Consider the following 25,553-nt stretch of genomic DNA (forward strand, 5'->3'; position numbering starts at 1 on the left):
GGTTGTGAGCCACCATGTGGTTGCTGGGATTTGAACTCTGGACCTTCGGAAGAGCAGTCGGGTGCTCTTACCCACTGAGCCATCTCACCAGCCCCGAGACAGTTTTTCTTGATAACCCTGGCTGTCCTTGAACTCACAAAGATCTGCCTTTGCTGCCTGGGCTGACCTGGTACTTGGTTTTTGATTGTATTGGTGAGGCACAGGCAGTAGAACTCATAGGTGGTAAGCCTCCTTGCTTCTGTTGATGGAATCTACAACCTAATCACAGTTCTCTTCCTCAAACAGGACTGCAGATGGAGGAGGCTTGGTAGAAAAACACTACCTCTTCCTGAAGAGACTTTGTCAGGTGTTATGTGCACTGGGAAATCTGCTATGTGCACTGCTGGTGAGCATGTGTGCTCTGGAGAGCATTGGGGAGTTGTTCACGTAGCAGTTGTGTTAGCACTTTGCACTGCACTGATGGGAGCTGGGGAGGCATCGTTCTGCTGGTTTGTTCATATGATTCCATAGATTAAGTCATCGTCAAGAAAAAAATGTATATGGGTGCATAGGTGGGTTGTTGTTGGTTTCCTTCCTTCCTTCCTTCCTTCCTTCCTTCCTTCCTTGACACAGAATCTCACTATGTAGTTCTTGTCTTGGCTCTCACTATGTAACTTGATTGGCCTCAAACTCAGATCCACCTGCCACTGTCTCCCAAGAACTGGGATTAAAAGTGTGTGTGGGGCTGGTGAGATGGCTCAGTGGGTAAGAGCACCTGCCTGCTCTTCCAAAGGTCAGGAGTTCAAATCCCAGCAACCACATGGTGACTCACAACCATCCGTAACGAGATCTGACTCCCTCTTCTGGAGTGTCTGAGGACAGCAGTAGTGTACTTACATATAATAAATAAATAAATAAATCTTAAAAAAAAAAAAAAGTGTGTGTGACCACACCTGGATTGAAATGGTGTTTAATAGATTGAGTCACAAAAATATAAATAGAGCAGGTCTGATGAAGTAATGTTTCCTTATAACCTTTGCTTTTAATTTTTTTTTTGGTTTTTTGGTTTTTTCGAAACAGGGTTTCTCTGTATAGCCCTGGCTGTCCTGGAACTCACTTTGTAGACCAGGCTGCTCTCGAACTCAGAAATCTGCCTGCCTCTGCCTCCTGAGTGCTGGGATTAAAGGCATGCGCCACCACTGCCCGGCGCTTTTAATTTTTGAGTCAGTATCTCTTTGTAGCTTAGTCTATTCTTAAACTTAGCATGCTTCTGCCTCAGCTTTCCTAGTTTTGTAATAACAGTGGTGGATCAAGGCCAGATGGATAAACACATTGAGTCTTAAATGTCATCTCTGTTTCCTGTTTATTATCACTCATTCTCCCTACCCCCACCACCTCTTCAGCTGCTTCAATGGTAATTAATGTGGTCTTTTTTTTCTTTAGGCCTTAGATGCTAACATACAAACACCTATAAACTTTGGAATGTACCTGGAATCTTTTCTTGCTTTCACAACCCACCCAAGTCAGGTAAGCTTTATACAAATAACTTACTAATATTAGGATGGTCAACCCAAGTCACATATTACAGCCTGGAGAATTTCCTACTTATGTCTAAATGTCACTTCACTGAGCCTAAGGAATGACTGGAGGATTCCTTTAGAATTGCCAGGGACCTAGTGGGAAGGCCTAGTGAGGACAAGGCGCCTGCGGTGCAAGCCTGGCAATCTGTGTGACTCCCTGGGTCTGTGGTGACAGGAGAGAGAACCAGTTTCTGAGAGCGAGCACATGACCTCCGACTTCTGGTTGGGACACAGAGAATAAATAAACAAGCATATTCTAAAAGAGAGAATATTGGGTCTGTTTCACCAGCACTTCACTGTCTTGGTCAGCAGCTTTTCCCAACACGTGGCTTTCTGATTGTGCTCCATACAATGGGCTGTGTGTCCCAGATGATATGAACAAGAAAAATATTTAAATTTAAAAGTTTAGTAAATTTTGTTACTTTGATATTAACTGCATTCAATTCAATATTTTTCTTATCATTTTGTGATTCTAGTTCTCTTTCTAATCTCTAGAGTTGAGAGATATCCTGACCACACTCCAGGGCTTACAGCTCTCTTACTGGCATGTCATAGGTAGTCATCCATTTCTGGTGCACTGCAGTTGTTTGAAAATGTAGTGACATCTTCCTATGGAGAATTATTGTTGATAACTGCTAGGCTGAGTGACAGTCTTGCTTAAGTAATATCTAAATCCTTAAGCTGATGTGTAGGTTTTTGTTTTGGTTTAGTTTTTACGCTCTTCAACCCATATGACGTGGGGAGCCCTCTTCAGGCATGAAGTTCTGTCCCGTGATCCGGCGCTGTTAGCAGTAATACCAAAATATCTTCGTGCTTCTATGACAAACTTGGTCAAGGTAAGCCATGGAAGTCCTAAGTGTGCGGAGTGCTGGTGAGAGGGTGTGAAGCTGGCACTGTGGATTCTCCTAACCTCCTCTAAGAGAATTCTTCTCTTGAGGAAGAAGACAGCTCAGAGTGGTTGTCACACCTGTTCATCCACAATTTAGAACACTGGAATATGAAGTATGGAGCAAGGTGCTAGGGAAAGAACTCATGCTGCTTAGGAGGTAACAGCAGGAATAGCAGTGTTTGCAGATGTGCGAGGGTGGGATCGGGTAGACTCTAAGATGCAGTAATGTCTAAGGATTGTTTCAGAAAGTCATGGGCAGTGGGGCTGCACATAGGAGTGTGGCTCAGGGAGGGCTCACTCTGCAGACGCCTCTTCATGCGCTGTGTGTCAGAGTCTCAGATCTGGAAGAGCTGAGCTACCAGAACCTTCGGTTTTGGTTTTTGTTCATCTTCCCCTTCCTTTCCTCTTCCTTTCCTCTCCCTTCCTTTTCTCTCCCCTCTGCTCCCCTCCCTTCTCCACCATCCCCTTTCCTCTGGGTTTTGTGTGTACTAGGCAAGATGCCCGCACACACACATATACAAACACACCCCAGCCCTTCATTGTAAGGTACAAAGCCAGACAATAGGACTCTTGTTTCCTCAAGAATTTATTTAACACATACTGGGTTCTAACTTTGTTATGGTTTTACAATACCTTTTTATTTCCTCTCTCTCTCTCTCTCTCTCTCTCTCTCTCTCTCTCTCTCTCTCTCTCTCTCTCTCCCTCCCTCTCCCTCTCCCTCCCTCTCCCTTCTTCTTCTTCTTCTTTTTTTTTTTTTATTTGGTTTTGGTTTTGGTCTTTCTGCTTTGGTTTTGGTTGGTTTAGACTGGGCCTTACTGTAATGCAGGCTGGCCCAGAAGCTCTATGTAGACAAAGCTCACCTTGAACTTAGAGTGAGAGATCCATCTTGCCTCTTTTCTCAAATTCTGGGACTGTAGGTGTGGGCCATGATATTCAGCCTCTCTTGCTCAGTACATAATGAAATAAGCAATTTCCGGTCCCTCATCTTATTCTATATGAAATTAGTACCTTTTATGGGGGGCCGTGTTCATACTCAGACCCTAAATGGACACTGGAAGTTATTGAGGAATCTAGAAATCATATCAGCTTTCTGTGTTCTCTTTTTAGCACTCTGAGAGCACTGGCACTGGGGAGCCAGACCGTGTGCTACACTCCCTGTCCTGAGTGGTCTCTTGCGCCTTAGCTCCTCCTAGGCTTCAGCTGCAGGAGGCTGCGTCCTCTCTTCAGCGGCCTGTCCTTATCCCTGTCCCCACTGATTGTCTTTCTCTTCCCAGATGGGCTTTCCTTCTAAAACAGATAGCCCCAGCTGTGAATATTCCCGATTTGATTTCGATAGTGATGAGGACTTCAATGCTTTCTTCAACTGTAAGTGGCTGAAACCTCCTCCAAGCACTCTCAGAGTGGCATCCAATGCTGTAATCCTGGGTGTGATGCCTGAGACTTCTTATTAGCAGTCCTCAGACCTGGAGAGCAATTCTCTTAATTTCCAGGTTTTTATTGCAGAAGGGTACATTTCCGCATGGTGGATTCTAAGCCCGTGAATTTTATTTCTCCTTTCCACCACTATGGCATGCTGTACTTTGTGAGGAGCTTTGCTCTTCTCATAGCAGCCACACCCCTCACGGCCCTGTCTAGCTGCTTCCTACTTTCATAGACATGGCAAGTCAATGTTAGTTTCCTGTTTGCAGGATCTAGCTGGTAAGACATTTTTAGAGGTAATTTTTTAAGGTTTTTGGATACATTAATTCCACAAAGCTATAATGAGCCACTGTGATCTAGAACGGGAGTGTAAGACCCGGGCCCCAGCATGGTAGCTTGAGTTCATGTCTAGGTGTTGATTCATGCCCTTCTCTTGTCAGCCTCCAGAGCCCAGCATGGAGAGGTGGTGAGGTGTGTATGTCGACTGGATCCTAAGACTAGCTTCCAGATGGCGGCAGAATGGCTCAAGTATCAGCTGTCAGCTTCTATTGACACTGGAGCTGTGAACTGTTAGTTTTTGCTTTTTGTCTTTTATTACTGCATGTCTAGAACTAACTTTTGCTTTAAACAAGTGCCAGTATATAGATTCAGAAGGAATCTCTGGTTAGGCATAGCTGGACCAGTTCAAAGACTTGCCACATCAAACACCTCAGAGCCTTTGGACAGTCTCATTTTACATAAAACCAAAGTTCCTACCTCTATGCAAGTGCTTCGGGCAGTTAAATTTGTCTGTCTGCCTTATCTCTGTCTTGCTCTGTCTTTCGTGTTGTGCTTAGTGGGCAGGGTTAACCAGGCAGGAGGGATGATTTAACTAGAACAAGACTTGCCACGGTCATGGTCATCCCAAGGGCCCTGAGGATTTAAATGATGAGATGTGACAGTCACTTGGGAGTGTAAATCCACTCTCAAGGTCTGGTCACTTGACTGAGGAAACCCCCCTGAACTGCTACGGGACGAAGCTAGTGAATGGCAGCATTTTACAGTGGTTGGAAATTAGCCTATTAGCATCTGTCTGTGGCTTCTTTGGAGGGGGAGAGTCTGGTGATGTTTATTAATTTAGACCCTAGATAATTTCTCTAGATGTAGCCCTGAGAATTGCTGTGAGGCTATTGAATGTAAACCAGTACCTTGTAACTTAAGAATTCCTGTGTGTGTGTGTGTGTGTGTGTGTGTGTGTGTGTGTGTGTGTGTGTGTTTGTAACAGGCTGTCTATCCCAGGCTGGCCTGGTCTCAGATGTAAGTGTCCTCATCCGTCAGCTGTTGCGTGTGGTGTTGCCATGCCCACCCTTAGCATCCCCAACCCCAGGGGATCCACACAGGACCTTGTAAATGAATGCTAAGCCCTGAGGCCGGTGCTGAGCAACAGCCCTAGCGTGGAGCAGTTCCTTATGATCTCAAATATCTTAATGTTTTGGGATCTCCTAGATTTCACTTAAGGAGGGGAGCAATTCTTATTTTTCAAATGCCTAGTAAGCCATACAGTTTCCTTCCGTGCATATTCTCAAGACACTGACTGGAAGTGAATTCAGGTGGTTCACGGAGAGGTGGAAGCAGAGCAGCAACCTGATGAGCCTTCTGTGTTGGGGCTGTTAGATCACTTGCTCCTGTACCTCCACATTACCACGTGGTCTTGGAGACTCCGGCTGTGGCTCTTTGTGTCTTCTGCTATCCTACCATACTGATGAGTATTTGCATGTGTGTTTCAAAAGCATGTTCTGCAGCTGGAACTGGAGAGGGAGGCCTCTGCTCCATCTTCTCACCTTCATATGTGCAGTGGGAAGCTATGACTTTTTTTTTGGAAAGTGTGATCAACCAGATGTTTCGAACACTAGACAAAGAAGTAAGTAACTTTCCCGTGCTCTCTGAGTGACGTTGACCTTTTGTAAATTGTGGTTGGATAGAGAGACTTAGGGACGTGCATCTTATAAAAGAGAAAACAGACTCAGATAGTAAGGCTCCGGTTCAAACATGTAATAAATGGGAGATCTGAAGCTAGAACTCAGACCTGTGACTCTCAGCCCTTCGTCGTTTCGTGTCCATTTTCAGGGAATGGTCAGTTGGGCTCCAGTACATAGGAGGCACATGGAGGTTAAATCTGTAGTGAGCCCAGTGGGCTTGGATCTCATTAAGAGGTACTCTCTATAAAGCATCTCTCTCAGTTATGGCAGGTGACGCATAATATTCATGTTGTATGGCCACTGTCCTCCCCTGAATAATAACTGATAAATCAAGGGCAGGTTCCTGCTGGTTGTGGCTAGGTTTTATAATGGGCCCTTTTCTTCTCACTGTATTGCTGACAATTGAATCCAGGACCTTGCACATGGCAGAGGAGCACCACTTCTTACGCTATAGCCCCTGCCCTGGGCAACATGTCTAATCCTGCAAAATGGATCTTTGATGAGAATGTATGTGATAGGGTTACTTTACTTTCTTCATGAAGCTTTGTGTGTTTGTGTCCGGGGCTGTGCAGGCAGCAGGCTCCAGCCCACCTCTGGCCATGCTGCCTAGTCTGACGGTTTGCAGACTGCCCATTTTCTTCCTCCATTGTAAATAGAAGCATCATAGCTTCTGTTTTTTAATTTGCTTTCAGTGGAAGAATTTGGCCAAGAGATTCTTTGACTAGAAAGGCTGGAAGCTTGTTTATCCTCTCCACTGTAGCATTAGCTCGACTTGTTTGTAGTCTAGGAGAAACAGAGGATGTCGAGGAAGACCATGCTTCAGCAGCTGCAGCGATGACCTGATGATGACATTGTTTGGGGGAACTTGTCACATTGGGACGATGAAGATCAATATGCTTCCCTTGGTAGTAAATCAAAGAGCTCACAGCATTATAAAGCAGTGTAATCTAGCTGCAGACAAAGCTTGTTAAATAATTCCCCAAAAGGTAGAAGAACAACTGTTTTGAGGCCAACGTGTGCTACATACACCCCAGGGCCCTATCTGAAAAGGAAAATAACATGGAACATGGTTTGACATTGGACAGTGCATGATTTGGGATGGAGAGGAGGTTCAGTACTCTAGAGTACTTTCTGTGCTTTCCAAGGACCTGAGTTGGGTCCTGTTGGTTACAGGCTCTCAACTGCTTATAACTTCAACTCCAGGGTTGACACCTCAGGCCTTTTAGGACACTAGTACTATGGCAGGCATTTATTTTTACACGTGTGTGCACTCGTGCTTTAGAACGTGCATAAGTGTACACACACACACATACACAAAGATAATAAAATAAATCTTTTTTGTTGTTGTTGTTGGGTTTTGTTGTTGTTGTTTTTTGAGATAAGATTTCTCTGTGGAACCCTGACTGTCCTGAAACTGTAGACCAGGCTGGCCTCGAACTCAGAAATCTTCCTGCCTCTGCCTCCCAAGTGCTGGGATTAAAGGTGTGCACCACCACTGCCTGGCATAAAATAAATCTTAAAGGAAATATATAACTTTTAACACCACAAATTTAGCCATTTCCTCAAAATCTCTTATTCAGATGAACTAACTAATTGAAAATATACTTATTTACTTGAGACAGAGCCTTGCTGTATAGCTTGACTGGCCTTGAACTTGTGGCAGTCCTACTGCCTCTGCCTTTTGGGTCCTAAAATAGAGGTGCTCTCCAGCTAAGGGATCCATCTCTATGTATCTGTAGTAGAAAAATGGAAACTTTTTTTAAAAAATTATATATTCCTGTTGTGGTGCATATTGAAATTTTTGATGAAGTGGTTTAGATTTAGTGATTCAAAAGCAGTGTATAAGCTGGGCGTTGCAGTACAGTAGGCTTCTGGTCCTAAGGACCCGGGAGCCTGAAGCAGGACTCCATGTTCAAAGTCATATTGGGCTCTAGACTGAGCTCAGGGCCAGCCTGGGCAAGCTTACAAACAGTCTCAGGATACAAAGTTGTGGGGATAGGGACAAAGCTGAGACATTGCCAGTGGTGAGCACTTTCCTAGTGTACATGAAGCTCTGACTTCACTTCCCAGAAACCACAGCTTCTGCTTGTACACACATGCACTTTGTGAAGTAACCTATGCTAACTGTTATATTTTTATAACCTACAATGCAAACCAAATGCAGTAGTAGTTCTTGAGCTGCAGCCCTGTTGACTTCCTATTGTTTCTGTCTGACAGGAGCTCCCGGTTAGTGATGGGATAGAGCTGCTGCAGCTGGTTTTGAACTTTGAGATCAAGGATCCCCTCGTCCTCTCCTGCGTCCTCACTAATGTCTCAGCGCTCTTTCCATTTGTCACATACAAGCCTGCGTTCTTGCCCCAGGTCTTCTCTAAGGTATAAGCCCACTTTTACAAACTTTATGTTAAAATATGAGTCAATTTTTATAACTGTTTGAAAGTATCTGTTATAAACTGGTCAAGAGGCAGGCATATTTTCTTGTGTTAGGTGGTTTACTTAGTACGTACTATATAGATCAGACGCTGTGCTTAGTGTTCGGTACCACTGTGGCAACAAGGCACATAAACAGACATTGTACCTACCCATATGGAATTGCATGAATAAATACACTTGTGTGCTAGGAAACAGAAATGAAAGCTAAAGAAGGTTCCTAAGTATGCCACAGGGTTGGTGATAGGAATTGGAGTCAGAGAGCATGGATACTTCTTTGGATTTCTGATTTGTGATTCAGTGCATGGTAAGAGCCCCCACTGCATCTGAAGTTCATGTAAAACATTACAGTTCAAATAGCTCTCAGTATTGATGATAGGAGATTAAATGTCTAGACTTGAGGGAGTGCTGAGATAAGATTTAGGCATCATCTCAATACTAAAAGGGCAGTGGGGCTGGAGAGGTGGTTAAGAACACTTCTTTTCTTGCCAAGAACCAGAGTTCAGTTCCCAGGACCCATATGGTTCCTCACAGCCAACAGTTCCAAAGAATCTGACTCCCTTCTTTTAGTCTCCTCAGTCACCAGGAACGCATGTGATGCTGGCATACATGCAGGCAAACACCCATGTACATAAAATGATTAAATACATTTTTTTTTAAAAGGCCCATACATTTAGCCATGGAAAATAGGATCTGTATATACACTTGGAGGTATCTGGCTCAAGCCAGGAATCCCTCAACATCAGTGAAGGGGCAGCACAGAGGCAAGAAGCCCCACCATGCCTATCCCAAAAGAAAGGGCTGCCAGAGAAGTGAAGATCGTGCTGCGCACAACAGAAGCTCACTGAGCCTTAGAAAAGGTCCAGTGGGTTCTTGAATTGCCCTTTGGGCCGGTGCAGAGGGGCCGGGTACAGAGACTCGCAGAGCAGAGTTGTCCTCAGCCGAGCTGCAGGTGATGGCATAGACTGACCGATCACTCGAGTAATCCCCACCGCTTTCTCTGTAATTGGTGCAGAGGTAAAGTTAGGGCTCTCGAGGCTCCTATAGCCATCTGAGAAAGTGGATTATGTCTGGTAACACCGGTGGCCTTCCTCCCCACTTGTGCTGCCAGCGTGTGGATGCCTAGACTATGCTTGCAGGGCTGGCTGGAGCCCCTGGTAACCCAGAGACAGGGAGTAACTGTTGCCTTTCCTCTCCTTTCAGCTCTTTTCATTTGTTACTTTTGAATCTGTTGGGGAAAGTAAGGTAAGACCATTTTTCTCTATTGTGTTTGGGGTTATGTTTTGAAACAGGGTCTGACTATGTATCTCAGGCTGGCCTTAAATTCTGCCTTCCTACCCCCACCCCCAGGGCTAGCATCACAGGCAAGAGCTGCCGTGCAAAGCTGAGACCATTCATTTAACCTGTCCTAGTTCTAACTTCTCATATGCTGTGTATGAGTACCGTACACCCATACTTAGTCTGGACTTTGCGTGTATGGAAGGAAGGGCTGGCAAAGCAGATGGGCAGATGCTCCTCTGGAGCATCTGAGGGCAGATCTGAACACAGGTTTATGGAGACTGTGAATCCCGATTCATTTTACCCTTAGAACTACAGACATGGGCTCTGAATCGGCTGACTGTCACATGGTCTTCAGCTGCACTAGTGAGCGGTACTTACAGAGTTTGGGGAATGTTTCTCTGCAGGCCCCCAGGACTCGGGCAGTCAGGAATGTAAGGAGACATGCTTGCTCCTCCATCAACAAGATGTGTCGGGACTACCCAGACCTTGTTCTGGTAAGTTGCTGGACCCTGGCTGAGTCTCCAGAACATTGTGTGACTACTCTTTTGTAGGTAGCTTTCTTAAGTGGGTCTGTTCTTCCTCTTTTTATGTAGAGCAGTGCTTCTCTACCTTCCTAATGCTGCAACCTTTTAATACAGTTTTTCACTTTGTGGTGACTCCAAACCATAAAATTATTGCTACTACTTCATGCCTGTAATTTTTCTACGGATAGAATTGTAATGCAGATATCTGACATGCAGGATATCTGATATACTCCCCCAAAGGGGTCTTGCAGGACCCGTGGGTTGAGAACTAACCTAGTGATACAGCATAAAATGTGACTTAATTTGTCCCTCAAGATAAATGGCTCTTTTCTGTGTGAATGAAATGTTTTCAATTCCTATTGCAAATGGTTGTCTGATTTTTGAGAGAAGCCAGATGCACATGCCAGCTATTTTTTGTGGGAATTCTTTTAAAAGTTCACATTAGTTTGCATTAAAAGGCTCCTTTGAAATTGATCTTGGTGAATGGACGGTTACATCAGTGTAGAGAAGCACCAGACAGAACTGCCCCCTACTTGGTCCCATGCTATTCAGACAAGGACAGACATTGGGACAAAGTTATTATGTGGTGGCCCATAGGCCCTAGTCTCCCCTAGACTGTCTTGATTTTCTGGCATCCTTGACTGGTTCAGCTCTCTGAAAGTCAGCCCTTTTTCTCTGTGCTGTGCAGCCCAATTTTGACATGCTTTATAGCCACGTGAAGCAACTCCTCTCCAATGAGCTCCTCCTGACCCAGATGGAGAAGTGTGCCCTCATGGAAGCCCTGGTTCTCGTTAGCAACCAATTCAAGGATTATGAGCGGCAGAAGTTATTCCTAGAGGAGCTGATGGCACCGGTGGTCAACATCTGGCTTTCTGAAGAAATGTGCAGGTATAGGAGATTTGGGGGCCACTGACTGTGTGACAGCACTTGAGTAGAACTGGTGTGTTTCCAGAGCTGTTTCAAGATGCAGAGGGGTGTGAGGATGTGGGGCTGTGCTGGTACTATCAGTGACGTAATCGCATCCCAGAAAATGTAGCCCTACTCTACGGAGGTGCAGTAGAACTGGTCAAAGGTGGCTGGCATGGTCATAGGGCACACAACGCCATGGCAGTTTTGCAGTCCAGCCTCACCTTTAGAGGAATGAGAGCAGCTAGGAAGGATCACAGTGGGATTTGTGGATCTTGTTTCTGTGCTGTCCACGTGGTAGAGAACCTGTTTGTCTTGTCACTGTTTTAATTTGTAAAATACACAGTGCTATTTGGGAATGGAATTGTTAACATAAACTTTCAAATGACAGCTTATAATTTGTGTGCTTAAACTCTTACTGTAACAACTGCTGTTTGAGCTGGGCTCAGTGGCAAATACCTTTAATCTTAGCACTCAGGAGGCAGAGGTAGATGGATCTCTCTATGAGTTCTAGGACAGCCAGAGCTACATAGTGAGACCTTGTTTCAAAAACCAAACAAAACAACAAAAGCAAAAATACTACTGTTTGGGGTCAAATACTCTTTTTAATATAGTTTCTTAAGACTGGGTCTACTGTAACCCAGATCGGCCTCTATGTAACCCTGTAGCCAAGGGTGACCTTGAACTCCTACTCCTCCTTGCCCTCTTCCTCTCAAGTGCTGGGATTACAAACCTGTGATGATGATGCTTCCTTGGTCTGCTGTTAGCGTTGTGGAGACTGTCCTTCCTTAAGGGCGTGATTCAAAGAAGCTACAGTGGCACACTCCTTTGCCATCAGAGGCATACACCAGGCTCTGAGTTCCCAGTCAACCAAACCCTGTCTCATAGGAGCCAACAAAATTTGGAGGGCTGGAGTGATGTCTCAGCTGATAAAAGAGCATTTACTGCTCTTGTAGAGGCCCAGGTTCATCTAGTTTCAAGCACCTACATTGTAGCTCACTACCATTTGTAACTCCAGCCCCAAGGAATCCAGAGCCCTTTTCTGGTCTCTGAGGAACTAAGCACTGTGCGCTGTGTGGTGCACAGACATACATAGATGCAAGCACACATTCCCCCAATTTTCTTATATTTAAATCATAATGTAGGGGCTGGAGGGATGTTTTAGTGGTTAATAAAGCTTACTGCTTTTTCAGACAACCAGAGTTTAGTGCCCAACACCAGGCTGACTTGCTCACAGCCGCTTGTAACAAGCTCCAGGAGACCCGTGGTCTCTTTTGGCCTCCGAGGTCACCTGCACTCATATACATACCCCACACAGACATGCACATACACTTAGCTGAAAATAGAGTAAATCTCTGTCTAAACAAAGATCATGATGGAACTTTTCTTCTTCCCCTCCCTTCAGAGCGCTGTCAGATATTGACGCCTTTATTGCCTATGTGGGTGCTGATCTGAAAAGCTGTGACCCAGCTGTGGAGGATCCATGTGGCTTGAACCGTGCACGAGTAAGACTCTCCTGGGAATGGGAAGTTTCACTGGCCACGGGCAGGAGTTAGGGTGTTTCATTGATCAAGTTTCTCAGATTTGTTTTGTCTGTACTGGTGAGAGACCCAAGAGTCTCTCCTGCCCTAAGCTTCTCCTTTCTTTTCTTCTTTAGTCTTGAATTCTTGAGTTAGTTCTCACAACAGAGCACATGGTCTTTTCTATGAAGTCATTATTTTGGCTTTAAGGATCCCTAAGTAGCTCGGAAGACTGGAGGTGTAATGAGGAAGTAGGTCAGACTTGGTGGCAGGGTGAGTCCCCCCTGCTATTGCTCGCTGGCATGTGAAGTCCTAGGTGATGGCCAAATCTTGAGACCCTGAGGCTTTCCAGTGCATCGGTGCTCAGAGAAGCCACTACGGTGAAAGACACGTGACCAGCCTGGCATGAGGGGTTGGGGGTTAGGATGCAGGCTGTGGAGTCCCGGATGGAGGGTCAGGTAAAAAAAAAATGGCAGTTTAAATACTTGGTGGTGGAGCTCATCCAAGCCACCCCTACCCCAGGGTCACTAAAGCCCTGGAAAGACATCCTAATGAGAAGGAAGCTCCCTGAGCTTCCTACTACGGCCCTGACAAACGGCAGTGAGAAGACCTCCCTTGGACTGGACCATAAGGACAAGGACTGAGGTCTTGCTGGGGTGGGAGACACAGGTTTCTTCCCCGTCTCTGTCGGTGACACTGCACTGACCCCCTGCATGTGTGTCTCAGTGCTCTCCCCTTATCCCTGCTGTGTTTTTCCTTCTTCTCTCTAGATGAGCTTTTGTGTGTACAGCATCCTGGGGGTTATGAGACGCACTAGCTGGCCTTCCGACCTAGAAGAAGCCAAAGCTGGGGGCTTTGTGGTGGGCTACACACCCAGCGGGAATCCCATCTTCCGCAACCCCTGCACAGAGCACATCCTCAGACTTCTCGACAACTTGCTTGCCCTTGTAAGGTGAGTCAGAGATCTTCTTTGTTCTTAAGAATCTCAAAAGTTTGATCTTTTATTTCTCATTGCACTAGTGGTATGGGATTAGGTCCTGAGTCTTTTGAGAGGGAGGTTCTTCTTTCTAAGGACAGTTGGCCTCCCTGTGTGAGGTGTGCTCTCTCCATAGGCATAATAGTGTTGTCGTATCCTATTTTGGTTTTCAAGACAGGGCCTCTCTGTGTAGCCTTGACTATCCTGGAACTCACTCTGTAGACCAGGCTGGCCTCAAACTCAAGATCGGCCTGCCTCTGCATCTCAAGTGCTGGGATTAAAGGCGTGCGCAGTTTTTTTATTGCTGGTTTGCTGGAGACTGACATGGGCCTTGTGCATCCGAGGCCACAGTGTACCACTGAGGTACATCCCAGCCCTTTCTTATTTCCTTATAGCTTATACCTGCTTTTAAGGTTATTTTGTCTACATTTTTACTAGGAAGGAAACGGCTTGTTGGGAGCGGGACAGTTGGTTTCTGTAGTAGTGTTTCTCCAGATGGTGTCCATGTGCACTTGTAGAATTTCTCACCAATGACTGAACTCATGTAGGCCAAGCATCCAATGGCTCAGCAAGCCAGAGGAGAGCAGTATGTCTGTCACCTCAGTTTGTGCAGGCTTCACTGTGAGACCTGTGGCATCAGCATGTACCTGAACCCTTGCTTAAAAATCAGAATTAGGGACACACTGCAGACTGTAAATGTTAACAAGCTACCTGGGAGTTTCATGTACACATGGAAGAGTCAACAGCGTCACCGTAGGTCACAGGAACTGACCTGCTCACATGAGAGGTGCTCAGGCTAGGCTTGTTGATACTTTTAAACTTTATAGAAGTGAAACATTTAAAAAACATGCAGCCCTTGGTCTCTGACTTCTATTGCTCAACATCATGGTGTGGGAGCCATCTGAGTTATGTGTAGCTGGGTCTGTTTCTTCTTCCTGTCTATGTGCTATTCTGCTATGTGGCTGTGCTGTTTCTTATTGATCCTGGTGGATTTTTGGACAGAATTTTAATAACATGCATACAGTAAATTTAATAATAAGCTACTCTCAGGATCTTGGAAGTGTACTTGTAAGATATTTGCATAATCTTGTTGGTTATACACGGGAGGGTAGAAATCCTGACTTGTAGGCATGCTCATTACAGCCTCATCTGAAAGTTTTCCTGGCCAGGGCAGCTTTCAGATGTGGCTGTAATGAGCATGCTCCCAGCAACAGTATACAGGAGTGATGGAAAGTTTTTGGTTCTTTCTTTTTGTTGCTTTTGAACTGCCAGCCCTTGGTGGGGTTGGGGGCGGGGGTGCACTGACAAGGGGTGCATGCAGAAGCCAGAGACGGAGGTCAGGGTATCTCTCCATTGTTAATTCTCTGCCTTATTATTTGAGACACAGTCTTCGACTTGAACGTACACCTGGAAGTTTGGCGAGACTGGCTGACCAGAGAATCCTTGGTTGTGTCTATTTCTGTACACTCAGCACTGCTGGGCACATGCTGGCATAGCAAGCATTTTGCTCTCTAAGCCATCTCCCCTTTTCTGTTTTTAATTATGTTTTGGGCTAGTAGATTTTATTCTTGGTAATCCAGGCTGGGTCTTTTTTTGTTTTTGTTTTTGTTTTTTGTTTTTTTTTGCATGTTTACAGACTTTTATTACTTTGTGTTATTATCACAGAGGCCAATTTATTCTGTTTTTTTCCCCACTTCTTTTTTATTAGATATTTTCTTCATTTACACTTAAAATGCTATCCCGAAAGTCCCCCATACCCTCCCCTCTCCATGCTCCCCTACCCTCACTCCCACTTCTTGGCCCTGGCGTTCCCCTGTACTGGGGCATATAAAGTTTGCAAGACCAAGGGGCCTCTCTTCTCAATGATGGCAGACTAGGCCATCTTCTGCTACATATGCAGCTAGAGACATGAGCTATGGGGGTACTGATTAGTTCGTATTGTTGTTCCACCTAAAAGGTTGCAGACCCCATCAGTTCTTGAATACTTTCTCTAGCTCCTATATTGGGAGCCCTGTGTTCCATCCTATAGATGACTGTGAGCATCCACTTCTGTATTTGCCAGGCACTGGCAAAGCCTCACAGGAGACAGCTATATCAGGGTCTTTTCAGCAAAATCTTGCTGGCATATTGCAATAGTGTCTCCGTTTGGTAGCTGATTATGGGGTGGACTCCCGGGTGGGGCAATCTCTGGATGGTCCATCCTTTCGTCTTAGCTCCAAACTTTGTCTCTGCAACTCCTTCCATGGATATTTTATTCCGTATTGTAGGGAGGAATGAAGTATCCACATGTTGGTCTTCCTAAAAATATGGAATGCTTCACGAATTTGTGTGTCATCCTTGTGCAGGGGCCATGTTAATCTTCTCTGTATCGTCCCAATTTTAGTATATGTGCTGCTGAAACGAGCACCCAGGCTGGTCTTTAACTCACTGCGACCTTCTACTTCCCAACCGTCACCATACCCAGCCTAGGGTATTTGTTTGTTTGTTTATTTGTTTTTATGATCACATTTAATTAATAGTAAAAACAGCAGGCAGGTATACTGCAAAGCCATTTCCAGCACATATAATCAGATCACTTGAGGCTAAAGCGGGAGACTCTTGGGCACAAAACATTGTCTCAGAAAAACCCAAAACAAATGGGCGTGTTTCACGTGCCTTTAAAACTAGTCAGGCTGGTATCTGTGGGGTCACGGCCAGTTTGGTCTACAAATTCAAGACCTTGTCCTTGTCCCTTTTTTTTTCTTTTTTTTTTTTTTTTTTTTAAGATTTACTTATTTTTATTTTATGTGCATTGGTGTTTTTACTGCATGTATACCTGTGTGAAGTTGTCAGATCCCCTGGAACTGGAGTCACAGACAGGTGTGAGCTGCCGTGTGGGTGCTAGGAAGCGGACCCAGGTCCTCTGGAAGAACAGCCAGTGTTTTTAACCACTGAACCAGCAAGACAGCCCCAAAACCTCCTCTTCTTTAAAAAAAAAAGAGGGGGGGGGGAATTATGGCTCATTTGCTTAGAGTCAAGTTTAAATTCATTCAAGTAATTATATCAGACATTATTTTATAGTATTACCACCATCCCAAAGTTCTGAGAGAATTTTGTTTCAGAAAGCAAAATACTGTAAATTGTGCTGAGTGCAGTTTGGTTTTTATTTTTCTGAGAGCCTTGCTATGCAGTCAGGTTGACCTTAAACTTACCTGTTTCCTGTCTCAGTGTGAGATTACTTTTCCTGGAGAAATACGGTCAGCTGTCTGTGTTCTAGACAGGCCACTAGTAACAGACCCTGTTACTGGTCTGCTTGGTGAGCCGGGGCGTTTATAGTGTTAGTTGGGAGCACAGAGTTCTCAGAGATATATATGAAAGACTAGCCAGATGTCTACATAACATCCTTATTTCTTTCAGAACCCATAATACTTTATATACACCGGAAATGCTAACCAAAATGGCAGAACCCTTCACCAAGGCTCTGGATATAGTTGAATCTGAAAAAACGGCAATATTAGGTAAGAAGGCTTCAGCTCCTCTCAGGTTCCTTCTGCTCTCCCATGAGCGGGTGTCAGGAAGTGCTCTGTGGAACTCCTCCTCCGTCCGGGAGAGCTCCGTCCAGCTCCTTCAGGGGACCTAGCGAGTCTTCCCAGCGGCTTCCCTAGAGACCTCTTCTTTAGTTAGTGTGCAGATAGTGCTGGGCGGGAGAACTCTGTCTATCAATGTTTACCCTGATAGAATCACTCATTTTTACCTTTGGGAAAGACAGAAATGGCAAAATAATCTTAAATGTGGTATCTGCTATGAAGGAAAGAGTCAGGTCCTTGGGAGAGTGTCAATTTGGTGGCCTAACCTGTTTATCTGGGAAGTTCCTTCTTGAAGGACTAATGAAAGCTAACTATGCCAGATGCAGGGGAGATACTGGGTTGGTTGTAGCTTAACTAGCATGTGCCTGGCCCTGGGTCTCATACCCATTTGCAGAGAGACGGGAGGGGAGAAAGGTGTGACAACTTCACAATGGTTTTAGTACTCTACCGACTAGAATATATGGCCACCTGCTTTGTGGTATAGTACACATGTTCACAGACATATCTGCCTGCTCATGGGTGTTGGCTCTTTGAGGAAAGCGTGTTCTCAACCCATGTTTTGTTTGTAGGATTACCTCAGCCTCTCTTGGAATTCAACGACCACCCTGTCTATAGAACCACTTTGGAGAGGATGCAGCGGTTCTTCGGCATTCTCTATGAAAACTGGTAAAGGCACAGCACACTGCCCATGCTCCCACACTAGACCAGTCATGTTGTAGGGGTGCTCCACAGAGACTTGACCGAGGATTCTAGTGTAGAGGTGCCATGCGACAACCGTTAGAGGGGAAGTTGGTGGTAGTGTTCCTTCTAAGGGAGCAACCTGTTGTCCCACATTGCACCTTGATTTTCGTAGTCACCTCCGTCCTGGCTGCGACTTGAAGTTTGTGCCTGCTGTGTCAGTGCTGGTGCGAGAAGTGATTGCCTCTGCTCTGACCTCAGTGCTCCTCGCCCCTTTCTCCGGGGGGTCAGCGGGAGGCGACTCGGCAGGTCCTGTCCTGGTTGTGCAGCTCAGTGAGCTCAGCACGTGCACACCACAGTAAGCTGCAGCCTTCCGTGTGAGTATTAACATTAACCCGGTGACTCTGCCTTACAGTTACCATATCCTGGGGAAGGCGGGCCCTTCCATGCAGCAAGACTTCTACACTGTGGAGGACCTTGCTTCCCAGCTCCTTGGATCAGCTTTCGTCAACTTGAACAATATTCCTGACTTCCGGCTTAGATCTATGCTTCATATCCTTGAAATGGCCCTGAATAACCCAGAAGGCCAGAAAACTAGAGACAGGAGTGAGAGGGAGGGAGACCTAACCGGTGGGACGGTGGGCGTCAGTGCAGCAGGACTCCAGCAGAAAGGGTACGATAGGGAAAACAGGAAGGGAGGGGGCTCTCTTACAAACCCTCAGAGCTCCTCTCTGGAGATAAATTACTATTGTCTTCCTACTTAGACATATCAAGTTGATTTCCTTTCCTACAATTTATTTAGTGCTTCCTTTTGGTTGGTTCGTGTTTGCCGGGAACTCTCTATAGATAATCTAGGCTAGCCCTACACATGCTGCCCTCCTGCCTTAACTTCCTAAATGCTGGGTTCTGTGCATACACCACCAGCTGGGGTTTTTAATTTACTTATTTTGGGGTTTTGAGACAGGATCTCTCTGTGGCCTCTGCCTGCTGAGTGTTGGGTGCTACCACTCCTGGATTTATTTTGTTTTTGTTTTGAGTGACAATCTCACTGTTCTCCCGGCTAACCTGGAGATCCTGGGCTCAGGTGACGGCCTTCCTCGGCCTCCTGGGAAGCTGGAGCTACAAATGAAGGCTGGTACAACCAGCTGTGTGCTTTCTTTTAAAAAGAACACTCAAGATTTCATCATCTTTCAGAGCCTTTTGTGTAGGATGTCTTTAAGTCTTCTCTTCAGCAGCCCCTGCCTGGGTTGTACAACTAACAGAAAAGTCCGTTAAGCTGAAACACGAAAGAATTGAGCATTTGTGCAGCATGGGATTCTTGGACAAGCATATGAGGGGGTTTTCCTATTAACATAGGACATTCTTGGCGTCTTGAACACCCTATCGTAGACTGCCCAGTAGTGCAGCCTGGTGACTAGAGAGAGAGCGGTCTGCTCTGGTGCCGAACCTCCTTAACTCAGGGTAGCACGTGTCTTCGTGAAGCCCCTCGTGCTCTTCTGCCCCCCAGAACACTATGAAACCCTGATATCTCCCATCCTTGGACCTCTCTTCACCTACCTCCACATGGTAAGTGAGGGTGGGGAAGGGGCAAAGAGAACTCACTCTTAAACACGTACTCCAGGCTGGGGAGATGGCTCAGTCTATAAAGAGCCCACAAGCATAATGGCATGAATGTAGGTCTCCAAAAGACACATGGAAGCCAGCTGTGGCGCCACACATCTGTAACCTCAGCACAGGAGCTCTTATGCCCAACAGAGTTGTGCTAATTGATAAGCTCCAGGTCCAGGGTGATTCAGAAAACATGCTGAAGACTGATAAAGGAAGATAGTTGATACCTGTCTCCAGCCTCAACACACGTGTGCACACGCTCCTCGCTGCCGTGGGTGCCTTCAAGTGCAAATTGTGCTTCTGTCTTCCTGTGACAGGGAGAGACGGTCAAGGGACTCTTTTCCCTGGGTCTGTTCACGGCTGTGGGATGAGGCAGTAGTCAGCTCGATGGAGATCAGATGTTTCCAGAGAGACCCAGAACTTCTCAGTAGTGTTAATCTGTTTTATCAGAGATTGCTGGCATGCTGCCCTTGTCAATCAGCAGAGGAAGGTTACAGAAACCGGGCCTTCTTTTCACTGTGTTTGGTCTGTCAGGGCTAGGGAGACTTTAGAAGAAGGTGACTGACACACCCCCGAATCCCTTGGATTGGCAATTAATAACCAAGTACTGACGTCACCAACACTTCTAAGCATAGAAAATTGATGTCTGTGTCCAACATTGCTCTTTTTCCTGTTTTGACCAAATCAAAAGTTAGTGCCAACATTAATTAAAGTTCCTATTTTAGAATCTTTTGGTTGGTTGGTTGGTTTGGTTTGGTTTGGTTTGGTTTGGTTTGGTTTGGTTTGGAGTCAGCATTTTTCTGTGTAGCCCTGGCTGTCCTGGAACTCACTTTGTAGACCAGGCTGGCCTCGAACTCAGAAATCCACCTGCCTCTGCCTCCCAAATGCTGGGATTAAAGGCATACGCCACTACTGCCTGGCTTAGATTCCATTTTTCATATTTGGGCCTTGATACAATTTAGTTAACAGTTCAGAAAATGTCTTTAGGTTGACATAGGGAGTTTCTTTCTGATTAATTAATTCTGCCTAAAGTGCACATTAGTAGCTACAATCCCAGCACTAAGGATGCTGCGACAGGAGGATCACTGCATCAGTTCAGGCAAGCCTCGGATTTGTAGTGAGTTCTTGACAGCCTAGGCTCTAGAGTAAGAAAATTGGTAGTAGGCCTCAACACCACGTCCGCAGCCTCAGCACTCCAGCCCTTGTCTTGTCTCCCCAGAGGCTCTCCCAGAAGTGGCATGTCATCAACCAGAGGAGCATCCTGTGGTAAGCAATGTCCTCCCTGGTGGGTGGTGGGTCAGCCAGCAGCCAGCTTCAGGTGGGGAAAGGGGGGGGGGCAGGGCTCTGACTATCCTAGAGCTAGCATAGCAGTGGTTTAGAACCATTTCCGGCTTAGATGGAGGCAGTTTGTCTGGACAGGCTGTTACCAGTGAGCGACCTGGTAAGGAATTGAGCCTTTCTGTGGGCCCTTTCCCCTCCCCAGGCTGGATGTTGATCCTGAGCCCTCCATTATTCCAGCCAGGCAGACTCGCAAGAGACAGTGTCTTTAAGTGGACTGCTGTTGGTCCCTGATAACCCTTCAGAACTCAGACCTGGGGGGAGAAATGGCCGAGGGGAGGGGGGGCGGGGGGGGTCACCACTCTACTCGTCCTTGGTGCTTTTGCTCTCCCACGGAATGTGTCCCCTGGGTCTCCGTTCTGCAGTGGAGAAGATGAGATTGCAGAGGACAACCCCGAGTCTCAGGAAATGCTCGAGGAACAGCTGGTGAGGATGCTCACCCGAGAAGCCATGGACCTAATCAGTAAGTGACTTGTGGGGACCTGGGGAGCCGCACACTCGGCCACCTGAGGGTGACAAGGCACCACCCAGACAGAACCGTAGGACACCAAATAGGAGAGGGATCCAAAATGAGAATTGGAATTAATGTTGGGCAATAAGTTTCTAGGTTGATAAAGAGAGGAAAAGGGTGAATTCTTAGACATGGACATAAATTGCAATGTTCAGAAATGTTGACAAATTTAATACTAGTCATTTATTGTCAGTCCAAAGTGGTTGGGAATGTATCAGTGACCTTCCCTGGTCATTTATTCTCAGGAGTCTGTAATGTCCCCCTAGCTAACTAACTGAAGAAGGGACCCACAGTCTGGTTGGGGTCCTCAGAATACCACCTTCTATTGGTGAAGCTGACTTTATTCTGTGAACAGTATCTTCCCACCAGCTTTCATCCCACTGAGATCAGCTGGTGAGAGGCAGCTGTTGTTGGGTGGGTGGCTAGGACCTTCTCCTAGCCTAGTCAACTGTTCTCTCCTAGTGGCTTGCTGTGTGTCAAAGAAGACTGCCGACCACACTGCCGCTCCCACTGCGGATGGAGATGGTGAGTGAGCGAGCTGTGGCTCAGCCCTCAGAGAGACGGGATCCATCTACAGTCTCGTGCTGCCCCACTTGCTGTTTCCTCTGTCCAAGTAGTTTTCTTCTGCCGTGACATGACCCTCAGATCGCTCATCCGCTCTCTGCTCCAGTGTTATCTCCTCTGAGAGGTCTGCATGTCCAGTCTGCAAACACATCCCCAAGCACCTGTCATCTCTTCCTTGGCAATGCTTTTAGTTCAGCTCCCTGCACTGTTTCTTCTTCCTTGCCTGTCCCCCTGCTGTAGGCTGTCATAAGGCAGCTGTGCTACTCCTTCTGACCTCTGGTAACGGGGTCCATGCCTGGTAGCATGAGCACTCGAGTGTGACATACCCTAGTGTCCTCAGCCACTCATCACCCAGAGGCTCCTGTAGTGCTCCGGGCACCATCCATATCTATATCTCGGTGTGTCGCTCAAAGGCGTTGAAAGCCTTGGCGGGTAGAGGGCTGTGTAGCTCCGCTCAATACCAGCTAGCCAGGACCTTCAGTGCAGGTATTCCTCCCTGATGAAAAAGGGGGGAGGGGTGCTTAATGTTCTGCATTGTTTACAGATGAAGAGATGATGGCCACTGAAGTAGCCCCCTCGTCTGTGGTGGAGCTCACAGACCTGGGCAAATGCCTCATGAAGCACGAGGTGGGTACCACTCGCATCCAGCCCCTGCTCTCCTTGCTCTCAGTAAATGCACAAGTACGTAGCTGCAGAGTCCTGGTATTTGGCCTCTGTAGGCCTGAGCTTTTTTTTGTCCCAAATACAGCTATCCACCTCCCCCACCCGTTTTGTTGTTTTTTGGTTTTTGGGGTTTTTTGTTGTTTTTTCTCTGTATAGCCCTGTCTGGCCTGGAACTCACTATGCAGCCCAAGTTGGCTGCTGGAACTAAAGAGCTGAGGTAGTACATGAGGCAGTCAGAGGTGGCACATTCATTCCCATCGCTATCTTCCTTCTTTCCTGCACAGGATGTCTGCACAGCACTGCTAATCACAGCATTTAATTCTCTGACCTGGAAGGACACGCTGTCTTGCCAGAGGGCTACCACACAGCTCTGCTGGCCCCTCCTCAAACAGGTTTGTTTACTCACCTTATTTCTTTGAGGGGGTTGGCGGATGGACCTCAGGCAACAAGCATGCTAGGCAAGCACTAACTGAGCTGCAGCCCTAAGTCCCCTGCCCTTTCTATTTTGAGGGACAGACAGGTCTGACCAAGTTTCCCAAGCTAGCCCTTAGCTCACTACTCCATCCCCAGGTGAGCCTTGACCTTGCCAGCCTGCCTCAGTCTTCTTAGCAGCTGAGATCCTGTGAGTTACTTTTGTACTACTGTGACGCTGTTCATCTGACAGAGACTAGCTCAACTGGGGGTGTCAGGGTTTCCGTCCATGACGGTAAAGCATGGCAGAGAGCACAGGTCAGACCCGGGGCGAGGGTTACAATAAAGGTTTGCCCTGCTGACTCTGACTCCATCGCAACCAGCCCTCTCCTGGCCTCTCAGAAGGGGGAAGTTAGGCTAGTGGAAGGAGCAAGTGAGAGGACTGGCGGTGGGCCCTTGCAAGGTTCCTGTGGCTCCTGAGTACGGCTGTCTTCCCAGGTGATGTCTGGGACCCTGCTCGCAGACGCTGTCACTTGGCTTTTCACCAGCGTGCTGAAAGGACTGCAGATGCACGGGCAGCACGACGGGTGCATGGCTTCCCTGGTCCACTTGGCCTTCCAGATATACGAGGCGCTGGTGAGTAGAGGGAGGCTGGCAGCATGGCTGCTTCACTTCACCTTGCTCCCAGGATCCTGAGCCGTGGCATCTGCCACACTGCTTGTGCTGCCCCTCAGAGGTGGGTGTGGCGTGGAATGAGGAAGGTGACAAGCCAAGCCTACAGCCAGTGAATTTATCCTCATTTAACCAGCGCCCCAGGTACCTAGAGATAAGAGCAGTAATGGAGCAGATCCCTGAAATAAACAAGGAGTCTCTGGACCAATTTGACTGCAAGCTTTTAAACCCCTCCCTTCAAAAAGCAGCTGATAAACGACGGAAGGACCACTTCAAACGTCTAATCGCTGGCTGCATTGGGGTAAGTCACGCATCCCTGTTAGGGTGTGCAGTCCCACACCATTGCTTGTTGTCTATGACTGTTGTGGGTAAACTCAAAACCAACTACTAGTCACTCAGCATCAGTTTTCTTTCTTGTTTTCTTCAGAAACCCTTGGGAGAACAGTTCCGAAAAGAAGTTCACATTAAGAACCTTCCCTGGCTTTTCAAAAAACCCAAACCAATGCTGGAGACAGAAGTGCTGGACAGTGAGGAGGGTGGACTGGCCACCATCTTTGAACCCTGAATCAAGCTTTTGGGCATCCTTCTCCGGCCTCGGTTGTCATCTCTTCTTCCCCCGTGTAGCTAATCTCTAGGCCCTCCTCGCACTGCCGCCTCACTTTCCACCGAGTCAGCCTGGAGCAGCTCAGATCTGGGTCAAGCTGGAGTAGAGTGGGTCCTGCGGGAAGACCCAGGTCATCCTACTAGAGTGCAGGGTGTTGGGACCTACGCCATTCCAGAGAGGTGGCGGGAGCTGGCAGCCAGCTGGCAGTCTGGGCTTTTCCAGGAAAAGCTAGAGCACAAGGGCCTCTCCCCAGAGCAGCTGCAGCAGTGCAGACAGACAGACAGAAGAACTGGGGTGCTGTGCCCAACCCACTGACCGTGTGTGCAAGGTGTGCAAGGTCTCAGCTGCTTTCTTTTGGACTACAAGGGTCCCACTTGAGCCCCTTGCTGCTGGGCTAACAGGGATCCTTCTCCACTCCCAGGGGCATGTCTGGCCTAGGTGCTACATGCTGACCCATAAATGGCCAGTTTTCTCAGTCTAAAGCAAGAATCTGGCCACTTGGGGACCCATGGTACAGAGCTATTGCTAAGTCTGAGCGTACTGGGAACAAGAGCTAAACAGAATCCAGTCTAACACTCTGGTCCTTAGAGTAGACATCTTGCCTTTCTATGATTGACCCTCGAGGGTTTCCCCAGTGTCTGATGACACCAACCATACAGAAGTAATCCAGACCAGGTAGGCTTCTGACAAGCTAGCTAAGCAGCCACTGTCCCTCCTGGGACAGCTGAGTCCAGGTGCCTTGGAAATCTCAGTGGTCTCTTAAGCTTCCGAAGACTCTCTTCTCAAGGGTCATTTCTAAAAGTGTTCCAGTCAGAGCCAACACTTTTCAGTCCTTAAGGTCCCTGGGAAGGGCACAAAGCAAACAGAGCAAGATGGGTGAGACCTAGTCCTGCCTATTATGACAGGCAGATTTGACCTGTGTCTCTGGATGCTGGCACGCCCACTGTCCATCCAGCCCCAACTTTGACCTAGTGTGGGACACAGTCATGCATAGTAAAGTTGCAAAGACAGAGCTGGGAAATAGCAACTAGAATTGAGGTCACTGTCCACTCTACAGCTGCACAAGGCCGTTGTCCTCCTGCCTGGTGCTTGGGATCTGCAGGTTGCAAAGGTGAGCTCAGTATTGCCCTCCACACTCATAGCTGCCGCTCCTGTCTGCTTAGGGCTGTGGAGGATGTAGTTGTATTTATTATGTTGTAATATTTTTAACATCCTATGACTTCATGCTAGAAATTTTCTATTGTTTATAGAACCTTTTGTAGAAATGCTAACTAAAGTACATCTGCATGTCAGTAAAAATCTGTTTCATACAGAAGGGCCCTATTTTCCTTTTTCAAACCAGTGACTTTTCCAACCAAGCACCCTGTTAAGGGTACTAATCAAGCCGGGCGTGGTGGCGCACGCCTTTAATCCCAGCACTTGGGAGGCAGAGGCAGGCGGATTTCTGAGTTCGAGGCAAGCCTGGTCTACAAAGTGAGT

At 46.9% G+C, this 25,553-nt stretch overlaps 1 protein-coding gene and 1 non-coding gene across 2 annotated transcripts in view; one reads left to right on the top strand and one right to left on the bottom strand.

Moving 5' to 3' along the window:
- The window catches only part of Xpo5 (exportin 5), a 41,439-nt gene extending 16,053 nt beyond the window's left edge, over positions 1-25,386 (top strand). Inside the window, exons 9-32 of the mRNA XM_021185944.2 lie at positions 286-385; positions 1,423-1,506; positions 2,270-2,395; positions 3,723-3,813; positions 4,308-4,436; positions 5,637-5,767; positions 8,043-8,198; positions 9,456-9,497; positions 9,938-10,027; positions 10,746-10,945; positions 12,369-12,468; positions 13,254-13,435; positions 16,856-16,956; positions 17,595-17,691; positions 18,119-18,255; positions 19,172-19,269; positions 20,531-20,577; positions 21,015-21,112; positions 21,623-21,685; positions 22,269-22,351; positions 22,672-22,779; positions 23,297-23,434; positions 23,607-23,771; positions 23,898-25,386. Of these exons, the coding sequence (XP_021041603.1) occupies positions 286-385; positions 1,423-1,506; positions 2,270-2,395; positions 3,723-3,813; positions 4,308-4,436; positions 5,637-5,767; positions 8,043-8,198; positions 9,456-9,497; positions 9,938-10,027; positions 10,746-10,945; positions 12,369-12,468; positions 13,254-13,435; positions 16,856-16,956; positions 17,595-17,691; positions 18,119-18,255; positions 19,172-19,269; positions 20,531-20,577; positions 21,015-21,112; positions 21,623-21,685; positions 22,269-22,351; positions 22,672-22,779; positions 23,297-23,434; positions 23,607-23,771; positions 23,898-24,035 (2,704 nt within the window). The 3' untranslated portion in view covers positions 24,036-25,386. The remainder of the gene's footprint in view (positions 1-285; positions 386-1,422; positions 1,507-2,269; positions 2,396-3,722; positions 3,814-4,307; positions 4,437-5,636; positions 5,768-8,042; positions 8,199-9,455; positions 9,498-9,937; positions 10,028-10,745; positions 10,946-12,368; positions 12,469-13,253; positions 13,436-16,855; positions 16,957-17,594; positions 17,692-18,118; positions 18,256-19,171; positions 19,270-20,530; positions 20,578-21,014; positions 21,113-21,622; positions 21,686-22,268; positions 22,352-22,671; positions 22,780-23,296; positions 23,435-23,606; positions 23,772-23,897) is intronic.
- On the bottom strand, positions 15,760-15,866 carry LOC115029813. Its single transcript, XR_003835371.1, has one exon. It is a non-coding gene; the product is annotated as a U6 spliceosomal RNA (small nuclear RNA).
- Positions 25,387-25,553: the final 167 nt, after the last annotated feature.

Source organism: Mus caroli, chromosome 17 (assembly GCF_900094665.2).
Source record: "Mus caroli chromosome 17, CAROLI_EIJ_v1.1, whole genome shotgun sequence".
Classification (NCBI taxonomy): domain Eukaryota; kingdom Metazoa; phylum Chordata; class Mammalia; order Rodentia; family Muridae; genus Mus; species Mus caroli.